General features: G+C 38.1%; 1 protein-coding gene across 3 annotated transcripts; it reads right to left on the bottom strand.

The window, feature by feature from the left end:
* Positions 1–1,831: 1,831 nt before the first annotated feature.
* HNRNPA3 (heterogeneous nuclear ribonucleoprotein A3) lies at positions 1,832–13,329 on the bottom strand. Of its 3 annotated transcripts, none has more exons than XM_036743159.1 (11): positions 13,166–13,298; positions 10,630–10,752; positions 10,377–10,523; positions 10,085–10,295; positions 9,780–9,869; positions 9,592–9,687; positions 9,416–9,499; positions 8,464–8,607; positions 7,290–7,412; positions 7,143–7,212; positions 1,832–4,276 (listed from the first exon to the last, which is right to left on the bottom strand). In XM_036743159.1, the coding sequence occupies exons 1-10, from the start codon at positions 13,235–13,237 to the stop codon at positions 7,160–7,162; spliced, it is 1,143 nt and encodes a 380-aa protein (XP_036599054.1). In that variant the 5' UTR covers positions 13,238–13,298; the 3' UTR covers positions 1,832–4,276; positions 7,143–7,159. The 3 variants fall into 3 exon arrangements, with proteins under 3 accessions (XP_036599054.1, XP_036599053.1, XP_036599055.1); XM_036743158.1 differs by lacking the exon at positions 1,832–4,276 and adding an exon at positions 5,169–7,050 and having other exon boundaries at positions 13,166–13,329; XM_036743160.1 differs by lacking the exon at positions 1,832–4,276 and adding an exon at positions 5,169–7,050 and having other exon boundaries at positions 13,232–13,288.
* Positions 13,330–13,561: the final 232 nt, after the last annotated feature.

Below are 13,561 nucleotides of genomic sequence, written 5' to 3'. Positions count from 1 at the left end.
TAAAGAATTTCTTTCCCATAAGATATTGAATTAAATCAAGTAAGCAACAATATAACTTATTTGCTGTTTTAGACCTCTTGACTCCTAAGTTCAGTGCTTTGTACTTCTTATACCATATACTACCTTTATGTTGTATGGAAGTGTGGTACAAAAGAATCAAAACCTAGATTTCAATCTTGCCTCTTACTAGTTTAGTGACTGCAAATCATCACCATTCAGAGATTTTCTTCATTTGCAGGATGGGGATATCAGTAGTATCCACACTTGACAGAAATGGAAGTTCCACATTTAAAACCAACTATGTTGACAAGTTTTTGGATCAATTGAAGCCACAGAAAAATGCAAGTTTTAGTATTGATTGTAACACTTTGAACATTAAACCAGCAATACATGATCAAGCACTATCTCAGTAACATCTAAAAATCATTCAGTAATAAAGCACTCCCAAAAATAGTCATGGGCACTTCTGAAGTTTACAACATAACCTCTCAGTTTTATACGTCATTGATGTTTTGTTCTCACATTAAGGTTGGACTACTACCCACCTTTATACCATACCTAGGGATCCTCTTCATCCTTGTCAACCTAGTTGCCTAAAAACAAAAGAATGAATGTGGTATCGTGAGGAAATACCATTCATTGAAATATCAGATTTCTGCCAAATGTGTTACCTTGAATCCTTTAGTGCAGGTGTCAAACATTCTGCCTTTACGCATGTATACCTGAATTTGATTAATGTTAACTGGGAAACGTTGAACTTAAAAAAAAAAAGTTTTTCTAAGTCATTATGTGGTCCACAGGGATCCTTACATCCGAGTTCAATACCACTGCTTTAGTGGCTTATTTTAGTGGGTCTTTGAAACAAAATGAAGACTTAGTCAAACATCTATACCAAGGCTTTTAATATAGAAACATACATTTCTATCATATGGATCAACTCATCTTATTTCCTGACGTACCCTCTTGCCTCGGATAATTAGGATGGGTTGCTTCAATTGTACAAACACCTCTAGCAATATATTTCTAATCCTAGTCGTAGCTGTCCAAATTCTTGTGGGCATAATTTGCATATCCCCACCTCTGGCAGGATCTAAAAACCGTACACCACATAAAGTTAAGGCCACCTAATCCAATCCCTATTTTACAGGTGACAGGTAAAATGACTTCCCCAAGTTAATACAGCTAGTTTAAATAGAAGCTTCAATTCAAATTGAAGCACTACCTCCAACTCAAAAAGCATTCTGATAAACCATCCTATTCTCGTGCCCATTGTCACGAAATTGCCTAATCTAAGAATGATGTTTATCTCACTAAATGTTGTAAGACAACCTGAATCCTAGCCTACAATCCTTCCTTTTAAGATATACCTGACCCTCCCAACCAAGAGGCCCAGCTTAACAGCTTTCCCCCTCACATTTTAGCATATATATTAAACTATTAGAAATAATACTCTGGATGATATATTAAAATTGCTAGACTTAAGAGCAAAACTCTCCAAAATGCTTTGTACTCATTCTAAATTTTCTTCTCCCTTAGTAGTCTTCAATGGCACCGAACTCCAGTTACTGACCAGTTTTGCTCATTTGACCATTTCTACCACAGCTAAGGTCAATTTACTTTCTGTTGGAGAATAGTTCTTCCTCATCAATTGTCTTTGGAGAGTTAAACAAGATTCCCTCCCCGCCTCTTTTTATCAGCATCTCCTGTTATTTTCTGCCTTACCTGTTAGTATAGAATACCCACTTAATTATAACTACCATTATTGCTCTGAAAACATTTCTAATACATTTGACCTTCAGTAAAATTGTTACCACAGAACACACTGCACACATTTTACAAAAAGATTTTAATGAAAATGTAGTTCTATAGTTACATGAATTTTAATCCATTATAAGCAACCCCTTTTAAGTTTTTAACATCCAGAATATTTTTTAAAGTACTTGTATAAAATTCTTCCAGTTTATACAATTACCCTAATAGCAAATAAATGTAACAGCAGTTTGTGTAGCATTCTTTATCTTTCCACATCATGACAGAAACCCTGCCATTTTGGAAATGTCACCTGCTTCAACAGCAGCACTTAATTGCCATCTTTGAAAACAAAACTGTTTCCACCATTCAGCTCGTGTTTAGTTCTGCAATATAAGCTATCTTCTGCTAACTTGGTGTCAAATAGCCAAATTAGGATTCTCCTCAGTAGAAAATTGTTTCCAGACAAGGACTTGTTACACATTTTTTTTTTTAGGATATAGAGATTTGCATAGGAGTAAATAAGATTGCTTGGTCTACTGTACCCTAGAGGCACTACAGATCCCACCAATAACCGTGGTTAAGAACTTCCAATGTCCCACCCTTCCAGTGGAAAATATTCTAAAGTTTTGAATCGAGTTATCCAATGTGTACATTATTTTGCCTATGTTAAACTTGTGTTCATCATAATCAGGAAAATCAATAGGCTCAGGGAGTTTTGACAGTTGAATATTTTAGTTGACTGCTTTTCAGTTTTCAAGAACAAAAATTTTGGTTGAATGAATATCCTGTCATTTAGAACTCTTTACCACGTGGCCTACCAAACCAAAATTTCTGACGAAATGAAACCACTAAACCAAGTGAAGAAATCATGTAAGATCTTAAGGAGCTTTGCTCCTGCAAGTCTATGTTGCTATTGACATGACAGGCCCCAAACGTTTTTATTTTCAGTGTATGTGACCATTATAAATTCAGGGAGGTTATTTTAGAAGAGAATTACTCACCTGTTGGAGGTTAATAAAATTTTATTGCCTGCTGATTTGCATGTGAGACTTAACTCACAAAACTCTTATTAGCTCAGACCTTCAAAAATAATGCAACGTATTCCCTAACTATGGGATAGCCCTTTATTTTCAGAAGAAATTTTTAAGATACATAAAGTTCTAAAATCAAATTGCAACAATGAAAATCTAAGTACTTTTAACTTTTACTACAAATGTCCTCTTCATCTTAGGAAAAATGTTTTGTTCTGTTCCCCAAGAGAGGGATTATGGTTAGGTTACCACCTTTTTTTGGGGAGGAGGGGGAAAAAAAAGAGTATACAAATGTGTATTTGACTTTAGTAAAAATACCAATATAATTTCGTCACTTAAAATAGTCTTATCTTAATCTGATCTGTGATTAAAAATGTTTTGCACTGTAAAAATATGATTTGTGTTTAATGGTTAAACACATGAATCCAGATTGGGAATTGACCTATATTGTATGAGAGGAAATATTAAGTCCTTTGTGGTGAGTGGTAGGAGCAAATGTTATAGTGATGTACACTTATATACTTAAGTACTGAAAACACAATCTCCTATTATTTGTGATTAATGCCCAAAAAAGAAGGCTGAATTGTTTTCAAAGAGTAACTCTAGAGATGGTAATTGAACAAAGAACCAGAGCTGAAGTTTTAATAAAACTCTGATGTGTCACATAATAAATACTCCCTTGAGCTAGGTTTCATTATATTTTATAAATCTTTACATTAAAAAAGCATTTTTAAAAAATAGAAGTGGTTTCCAAGTAAGAGGTATGATGATAGAAATATTTATCAAATTTACCCAAATAGAAACAAATATCAAATGTCAGTACTTGAAAATCATTTCTATAAGAAACAGCTTTTAAAAGCCCCCATAAACTTTAGGCAAATTCTGTATCTAAAAAAGCTATACAGGCAGCAATGTTTCACTTCAATTACGTAAAGTTACTATCTTTTAGCCCCAGAGAACCTCCTGACATGGGTTTGTCATTTAACTGAGCCTGTTTCTTCATCTGTAAAAGAGATAATGATCTCCACAGGGTTGCTGTATAGTCTTGTATACCCTTCAAGTTCTATGTAAATAAGCTTTGTGTCCCCCTTACATTAGATTATCTCATCTGTTACCCAACCTGGTCAGTAATTAATTGTTCTAAGAGCTTGTCACAAATGACTTGAGGCTGATAGGCTACTTCAAAGGGCTTCTAAATGCTTTATAATATAAAACCAAAGCTTCCGTGTTAAAATGGTCCCAGGATTAAGCAAACGGCTAGTTTCAAAATGATGATGCATACATGGGGGGCCATAAAATCACCCATTAACTGGGCTAGGGATGAAATATTTAAAATGTGTATGGGACAATGTAAGATAGAAAGGGCCACTAAATGACATCATATGCAGGTATTTTTCTGTAGTACACTGTTTTAAGTCTTACCCAGCCAGAAACCTTCGAATTTAAGATGATATGAAGGCATTCCTCATATAGGCAAGTGGTTTTCATTCAACCTGTAAATCAAAAAGATTACTCTTACCTTGCTTTACAAAAAATTACCCTTTAATTAGTGAAAAAATTCAAAGGCAAACCTTACCTAAATGCTTATTGCCCTTCCTTGCAGGTCTAAATGCTAGACCTATCGACTGTGCCAACTCAAGAGCTATCACTCAAGGATGTTCCAAAAGGCGAAGAACTCTTGCTAGAACTTTCTTCGATATTTCAGCTGTATATTGCAGATTTTAACTAGCCTTTGGAAAGCAGCTCACTATCAGCACAGTATCTTATGCCTTCACTTCTCTGAAGTTGAAGCTCTTGCTGCTGCCTCGTCATTCTTTAAATATGCTGACTTGTCCACTCAATAGGCTGCAGAAGTCCTGTCTTAATGAGTTGCCTTTGATCCACAATGTGCTAGAATGCACATCTTAGGTCCTTTAATGCTGGTTAAACCGCCTTCCTCATGGCTTACTTTTCCACACTGTACACAAAAACTAAGCTAACAGAACTTATAAACAGGTCACAATCACCTGCTTATAGGTTGCAAACATTTCTTCATGATAGTTGACATTCTCATCATTAAACTAATTCCAGAGTTAACACAAGAGTACAATTAGCCTCATGGCTTATTAAGAAATAATGTCACCATTATTTTAAGATACAAATTTCAGACTTGAAAAGAGAAATGTTAGATTCCTCTCCCTTACCCCTTCTACCTTTATCACTAATGTTGGAAAATATTTTGCAAGCTTTTATTTTGAACCAAGTATCCAGGATTTAATTATGAACATTGAGTATGTCCTTGTGTTAAGTTTTTGCACTTAAGACTGGCAAGGACTTAAACCATTTTCAGTATTTACCTGTTTTTTCTACCCTGCTTTATTGACATATGCTCATTAACAATCAGTGTTGTCTGCTCATGACATTTATTGGTTTGAGTTTTGACTTCTGGAAAATTGCCACATCTGCAACCCATTTCCATGCTCGCAAAGCATGCATCCACATATTAATACTGAACAATGGCACAAGTTAAAGCGACATGAGTAAATCCATTGAAAACCAGTCCCACCCTCCATTTATTGCTTGTTTTGCCCAGTGCTTAATTGAACAGAAAATAGAGGTTTCTGGATTAAAATGTTCAACGGCCAAAGAAAGGACAACAGTGGGACACATATATATTTAGTACTTAAAGAAACATTAAGCATCATCTGGCGCAAAACAGTAGACTTTTATGTGGGGATACTGTCCCACATGGTGCTGGCAAAGTACCTAGATCATGGAACTCCTTCACAATCAGTGTTTTCCAAGCAAACTGGTAACTCATACCAATATTGTGTTGAAGTAGATATATATGATGATGGTGATGACATGTTGTCTAGGCACTGAAGTGCAAATGAATTCTTACTTAGAATCAAACTTGAATTCAGGGTCTTCAAAAGCGAAAAGCTTGTGTACCAAACAATTGTGCTACATTGCTGCTGCAAGAAGGTAGTTTTAGAGGATTATACCTAGGCTATCCTTGGTTTCATCCAGAAAAATGCATATGGTGTAAGCAGGAAAGCATGCCAGCCATTTAAGTGTTTCACAATGCGTGCTTTTTATTCTCTTGCTCTGACAGCTTGTATAAATTAAAAAGACATTAAACCAAGGTAAGTATTTGAAGGTCTTTGGGCCTCTTTCCCCCCCTAAACCAATTAACACAAAATAAAAACCAAACAAAAACCCCCAGGTATCCAAGTATTTGCTTGGATACAGCAGACTTAGTGATTGGTTATGTCTTTAAATTCATTAAGAAAATTTTTTCAAAAGGGAGGGAAAAGGAAAAAAAAACCTACTGCCCCAACTCCCACCCCTCCATCATCCAGAACTTCATGAGGAGAATATAGGTATCTCCTATACCAACATCATGTTATGGCAGCAGTTTCAAAGGTGGCCAAGGTAACTCTAAAATGGATTTTTTTTTACCTTTTTAATAAACACAACTAGGACTTGGCAGAGCTAACACACTAAATCATAGAGAAATACAATTAAAAAAAAATATATATGCACAACCCAAAAGGTAATTTGAAATTTTCATTTGAAAGGTAAAGCTTAATGCTATTAATTCACAAATATACTAATTTAAATACCCAATCCTAGTTGTTATCTAAAACACACATTGCAAACATACAAATACCTATTCTCTCCACTTGTCAACTCCCATTCATATCAATGGGTATTATGGTTTGGTTTGGGGAGAATAGAGTCCCCTTAGACTGCAAGTCAGCAGGTGTTTCTTTACAGTTAACTTTAGCAAAATTCATACAAAATAGTAATTAACAATGATCTTCTCTACTTGTTAACTAACAAGGAAACACCTTCAAAACCGCATTTCATTAAAGTTTCTGTACTAAAATGTAGAAAAACTGAACTACACAAATATTGAAAAGTTAAAAATTCCTTAATTTTTTATTCCTGGTACCACTACCACAATTTACAGGGCAATATACCTGATGTAATGAAAAGAAAAAGAAAAGACAAAGCTACAACAGATAAAAGACCTCAGGAATGTACATCTAATTGACACTACATTGCATTAATCAATAGCTGCACTTTTTGCAAACTGTGGCTATGACAGTCCTGAACAAGAAGGGTTTCCTGTTTAAGCTGCAGTAACTTTTCTGACTATGGATCATCGTTCCTTCTGTGGCAGATTTTTACAGTTCCTCTAATGCATTTGGGACGACTGTCTCAAAGTAACCTGCAGCTTTCCTGACAACTCCTCGCTCTCTCTCCTGCTAAGAACTGTAGCCTGTTGAATAATATAGGATAAAAAAATTATTACACTCAGTGAATAGTTCCATTTATTTTTTATCATCATGATTAATATATAAGAATACCTACCCTCTTCTGTTGAGTTTTTAGAACCTTCTGCTACCATATCCACCACTTCCACCACCAGATCCATAACCACCTGAAAAGAAAACAGTATGTCGACTTTTCTTTGTAATTGAAATCTCAAATTTTTAGTAAGAAAATAATAGTATTTACCACCATAAGGACTGCCTGAGCTCCTTCCACCAAAACTGCCTCCTTTCATGGGTCCATAATTTGATTGCTGCTGCCCACTATAATTTCCAAAATCATTATAGTTTCCACTGCCACCATAGTTACCTGAAATTACAAAGATTGAGTCATTTTTTTACTGTACAACACAAACATTACACTTCCCCTGTAAAACTACTGCATGCATGTTCTCCTGTCAACCATAGTGGTATTCTCCACAGATACTAGCAACCCTTTAAATCTGTCACTAATGGGAATATGTAATACCCATGGATGCCAACTGACAGGCCTAACGCGTTGGTAGGGAAATCGGAGAGGGATGGGGCAAGAGGAGAAATGACAAAACAATAAAAGAGGCAAGAATCAAGGTGATATATGAACATCGCAAGACTTAGAAACAGTTTAGTAGAACCCTATACTATGGTAGAACTTGCCTATCCCTGTTTTCTATTGTCTACGCAGAAATTGAATACCCTAAAAGTTAATGCAACTGTTTGATTCGCTATTATTTCTTACTCAGCCAAACTTCTAAACTCATTGATACAGCACTGCACACAGAAGGCGCTCAAATGCTGTTGACTGTCAGGCTCATGCAGGTACTGTAACTGTAATAAAATGGAATAAACTCATACAAATACAATTATACACCTAAATTATGTTCAAGATTACATTAACATGGGTAACAAAATCTCAATTTGGAAGAATTTTTTAACATACCACCCCCAAGTACTGTCACAGTTCTTTGTTATTTGCTATTATTTACCTAGGGTTTTCAAGTCTGCCCCTTTACCATTTAGGTCCATTGACATGAACATTAACCCCAATCAAGTTAAAAAAAAAAAACCAAAAAACCCTGAAGTTAAAAGTGGTATTTGATAATTTTAGGTAAAACTGTGCCAGACAACCATTACTAAAGGAAAAAGAAAAACCCATAGAGAAATTAAAGGACAACTTTCAATTTAGCATCAATTCACATTAAATTTTTACTAATCTACAAACATTAAAAGCCTTCCTAAGGTTGAACATACCCTAAAAATGTTTAATTGAATTGCTAATTAGATGCTGTTCAACACAGCACCTACAATGCTGGAACTATACATGCTTCTAAACACACTTAAACCTACCCAAATTATTGAAATAAAAAATGTGAATAGCTTACCACCACCAAAATTTCCTCCTTCATTGTAACCATCATATCCTCCACCACCACCATATCCACCACCTTGGTTTCCATATCCAGGTCCTCCACCACCACCATAACCCCCTCTACTACTGTAGCCAGGACCACCTCCATAGTTGCCACCTAAAAAAAAGTGAATAAAGCAAGAACATGAAAAACATATGTAAATGCATGAAGGAACAGATGACCTACATTGCCAAGTCTTTATATCCAAGTAACTTTAAAAAAAGGGCACAATTCATTGCTGTCATTACATTACTTAAAATATACTCCTGTGATTGATACTTAAACATTTTTTCAGAAGCAAAAGTTATGCTTACACCAGTTGCTAAGTGGGTTACTTCAATCTGAGTATTTTTCATTAAAAAACAAAAATAACTTAAAAAGAACAACCCCACAATCACATGAACTGGAACAGTAGTTATTGGTGAAGACCCAAAGGGATATAAATACAAACTGTTAGCACACCAATATTTTTACAAGTCAGAGGGATGGTAAAAATCTCAGAAAAGAAAAAGGTATTTGTTAATGCTACCTATATACTTGAACTAATTAATGATTTTAAAACGGAACTAGTAAGAGATAGTATAAATACGTCTGGTCAAGATAATATAGTTGTACAATAACCAGGCTAGATGTTAACAGTAACATGTATATTTAAACAGTATATTGGAAGGTTCCTTTCAAGCTCTAAATATATGATCCCATGAAATAACATTTAAAAGAGTAATCAGTAAACCCATCTATACTCCTCAAGACTTATGTCAACATTTCACCTTCAAAATGATATGTCTGGACTTAATGCCTAAAGCATACGATTGAAATTATACAATAGAGAAAAAAAAAAAAGAGCTAACCACATTCTTCTCCCAATGGAAATGTAACAAAAAACGAAATACAAAAAACATGAAAAAAAGTTTAAAAATCTTACCATCACCACCAAATCCATTATATCCACCATCTCCACCTCCATAACTGCCTCTGCTGCCACCACCACCACCACCACCATATCCACCTAGGGGAAAAGGTAATACAGAAAAACATATATACCCAAGATATGATAAAAATCAGACAGGTATATTAAAGAAAAAGTCAAAATCATCTTACCTCTTCCACCAAAGTTTCCTCCACGGCCAAAGTTTCCTCCACCACCTCCAAAGTTTCCTCCTCGACCCATAAAATTGCCTGAGCCACCTCCACGACCTTAAAATAATTTAGAAGGGTCAGAAATGCAAGTCTAAATATATTTGCAAATCCTCTATAAATTTACATATACACACTTTTCTCCAACTCACCTCTTTGTGAGCCAGCAGATTGCATCTCTTGCTTCGAAAGGGCCTTTTTCACTTCACAGTTATGCCCATTAATAGTATGATATTTCTGAACTAAAGAGAACAAAGTTTTAATTTAATAAGAAAAAGTGACAATTTTATCTTTGGAAAAGACAAGTTTAAACAAGCTTTAAATTGAGGTTATACATTATGTTCAAAAGTATGTACTTTCAACTATGGCATCACAAGTACTTTTATCAAATCCAGTTCAGAACTCAAGCTAGAATGTTTCTTTTTGCTCATTCCAACTCCACGAAATTGTTACATACCAACAATTTTGTCAACTGTATCATGATCATCAAAAGTTACAAAAGCAAATCCTCTCTTCTTTCCACTCTGTCGATCTTCCATAACTTCTATAGTTTCGATCTTGCCATACTTTTCAAAGTAGTCTCTTAAATTATATTCTTCTGTATCTTCTTTAATACCTCCAACAAAAATTTTCTTCACGGTTAGATGTGCACCAGGTTTTACAGAATCCTATTAAAAAAAAAAAGGTAAAAATGCAACTTTCTGCAACAATTTCATGTTGGGTACACAGCATATTAATCATTGGCATACCTCTCTAGAAACAGCTCTCTTTGGTTCCACTACACGCCCATCAACCTTATGAGGCCGAGCACACATTGCTGCATCTACCTCTTCTACACAAGAATAAGTCACGAAGCCAAAGCCTCTGGAACGTTTTGTTTGGGGATCTCTCATCACCTATAAAAATCACATTTTACATGTTACAATTTGTCGCCCTAGGCTATATGTAAGTCACTTTTTTCTTGCCATCTTAAGTATCTTTGTTTAGATTTCAACAACTTACCACACAATCTGTGAGAGTGCCCCATTTTTCAAAGTGTTCTCTTAAACTATCATCCGTAGTTTCAAAGCTCAAGCCACCAATAAACAGTTTTCTCAACTGCTCTGGTTCCTTTGGATCATGACCCTTAGAAAAATAAACAAACTTAGCAGTTCATAATTCTCACTTATCCTCATCAAATTTTTTGGATACTGGATATTTAGAGTAATTATTACTACCATTCTACTGAGTGAAGTAGGAAGTAGCAAAATAAGCTAGTGAATTTCTTAGCAATTTCTTTTAGTACAGTCAATACAGTGTAGTTACATACTAGGAAACAAAAACTTGTGCAGCCTTTCCAGGCGATTAGGTGAGAATTGGATAAGAATGGGTACTAAAAGAGTTGTTCTATCTGAGAGAGACTATGTGATTTACTGGAAATTTATAGCCTGTCTTTCAAATATCAGCCTAGAATTATCACTATTCTTTATCTGAAATCATTTTGAACAAGGGAAAAAAAAAGCTTCATGGATAAATGAAGATATAACTGCAGACTTCCATTCATATAACAAGTGTCCAGAAATGCTTGCTACTAGGCAAAGCACTGAAAACTATCTGGAACACTAATAGAGCAAGACCTTGCACTCCCATCATTCTCTTTGTGGGTAATGGAATGAGCAGCAGTTGTGCAGAAATCAGAGTATTTTCTCCCAGATTCTACTGCTTTAAAAAATTTCACACTAGTAGAATGTGAAGATTATATTTTATATAACAATTCTAAGATAATGAAGTTTTGGAGAACATTATGATTCTTTATACTTACAAACCATTCCAATTCTACTTTTTAAATTCTGTACACTTTCAGGAAATTAGATTGATCCTTGATATTAATCTTCTTAAAAAATCTTTCAGTACAAGGTTAAATATTTTACATCCTACTAAATATTTGCTCCAGATACACATTCAGTTAATTGATGCACTGTAATTATGTTCCAAATTAGCATTGCATGATGGTACAAAAAAAATTACCTTCAGTTGTACTACAGTGCTTTTTTTGTAGTGTTTCCCTCCAAAAAACTCAATACACGGATGGGACCTATGTTAAATACGGTTTTAAAAGTCACTTCCCAAATCCACAAGCTGAATAAAGGATGGCCAAATCTACACCCTAATAATTTATCACTAACTAAAAGGTCCAAAACTTTTAAAGGACAAAACTGCCATTATTGTGAGAAAATCCCTATTATCTTAACTTTAAAGAGGTTAAAATTCAATAGCTTTTTCATGATTGCACAATAGTCAGTCCGCTTTTAAAATCAAGATCTTAAAACCATTTGATTCAAAGCTTTGGAAACATAAAACGACTAATAATTTTCGATTTTAGTTTGATGTAGCCTATCCTCTCAATTTCAGTTACATATAGTTTATTGAAGGGAAGTCTACTTTATAAAAGGGGTCGTATTAACAAAAATCCTTTAAAAATTGGCTGTGGGAGATTTAGCAAAGATTTCTGACACATCAGACTTTCCTTGCAGACACCACGATCCATCTTCTAAAGTCCTCCCTTTTCCTCCCATCTCACTTTTAAGTTATGGGAGGGAAAGTTTCATCTACAAAAGTGGCTCGTGAATAGGTATTAGTCACACTTTCATTACTTTTGGAGATCGTGAAAAATACTTTATGGGTAAACTAGAAGGAAAAAAGGTTTCAATCCCTGCCCGGACATCTAAAGGAACAGCCCTCGGAGGAGAAAGGAGCAGGGAGCGAACTGAAGTACTCTCCCAGCGGTTGAAGAATGGTTCTTTCAGGCCTAGAAACGTGGTGGCAGGCACGCTGTGATTGCAAAAAGCAGCAAAAGCGTTTAGATTATTTGCAGCAGCGCCTCCCCTCGCCGCCTTGTCTCCCTCCTCCCTTCCCCCTCCATCTACCCGTTCCCGCCAGCGCCCTCCCCGCCCCCACCCCAGCCCAATCCCGCGCTCTCGCTAGGCAGCAGCAGCAGCGAAGCGGCGGCCATTGCGGGCCAATGCGCCATTTCGTAGAGCTGAGGATCAATGTCAATGTGGCGGCGGCCGCCGCCCGCCCGCTCTCCCGGATGTGGTTGCCCGCCCCCTCCCCTTCTTCCCTCCTTCCTTCCCTAGCCCCGCTCGGCTCGGCTCTCCCCTCCCCCACCATCTCTTCCCAACCGCTCGCTCGCTCTCTCCCTCCCTCCCGCCCGCCTGCCATGCCGCACTCCGCCTAAAATGAGGAGCCATCGCGGCCAGGCCCGCTCCGCCCCCGGATGGCGCCCCCACCGAGCCGCGGCTTTGCGGGGCAGCCTTCGAGGCGGAGGGAGGCGGGAGGCGGCTCAGGAGACTGGGGGGAGGAGGAGGCCGAGGAGGCGGCGGCGGTGGCCGAGGGCCCGGCGGCTCCACCGCGGCCCGCTCCCTTCCCCTCCCCCCCACCGCCTCAGCGCAGAGCGCGGGACCGACCGACCGACCGAGCCCCCTCTGTACTCCCCCCGCCAAAGCCAGGGCACCCGCGCCGGCCACAGCCCAGCAACCCCCCGCTCTCCCCCTAATACCTCCTCCCCCCGGCGGCGGCGACGGCGGCCGGAGTCGGGCTGGGGGCGGCCGGGCGGCTGTTTTACCTCCATTTTGAGACCGGACTCGCCGCCTCCAACTCGGGTTCAATATGGGACCGAGAGGAAGAGGCGGGGCCGGCCGTCACGTGACGCACTTTCCGCGCGCCGCCGGCGGCTGGTGGGAAGGCGGACGTGAGGGGGAGGGGCCGGGCGTGGGCGCTGAGGGAAACTGAGAGCGAGACGGGCTGGGAAGAGAAATGGGGGTGGGGCGGAAGGCGCCGCGCTGGCCGCGGGGGCGCGCGCCGCCGCCCCTCTCTGTGCCCCCCCCCAGCGGGAGCGCGCCTTCCATGCTCAGTCTTCTTCATTTTTCCTCTCCCCTCTCCCCCCATAGTGCTT

Source organism: Trichosurus vulpecula, chromosome 2, assembly GCF_011100635.1.
Source record: "Trichosurus vulpecula isolate mTriVul1 chromosome 2, mTriVul1.pri, whole genome shotgun sequence".
Taxonomy (NCBI): Eukaryota; Metazoa; Chordata; class Mammalia; order Diprotodontia; family Phalangeridae; genus Trichosurus; species Trichosurus vulpecula.
The sequence above is the reverse complement of the archived record's forward strand: the minus strand, read 5'-3'. Positions and strand labels throughout refer to the sequence as shown.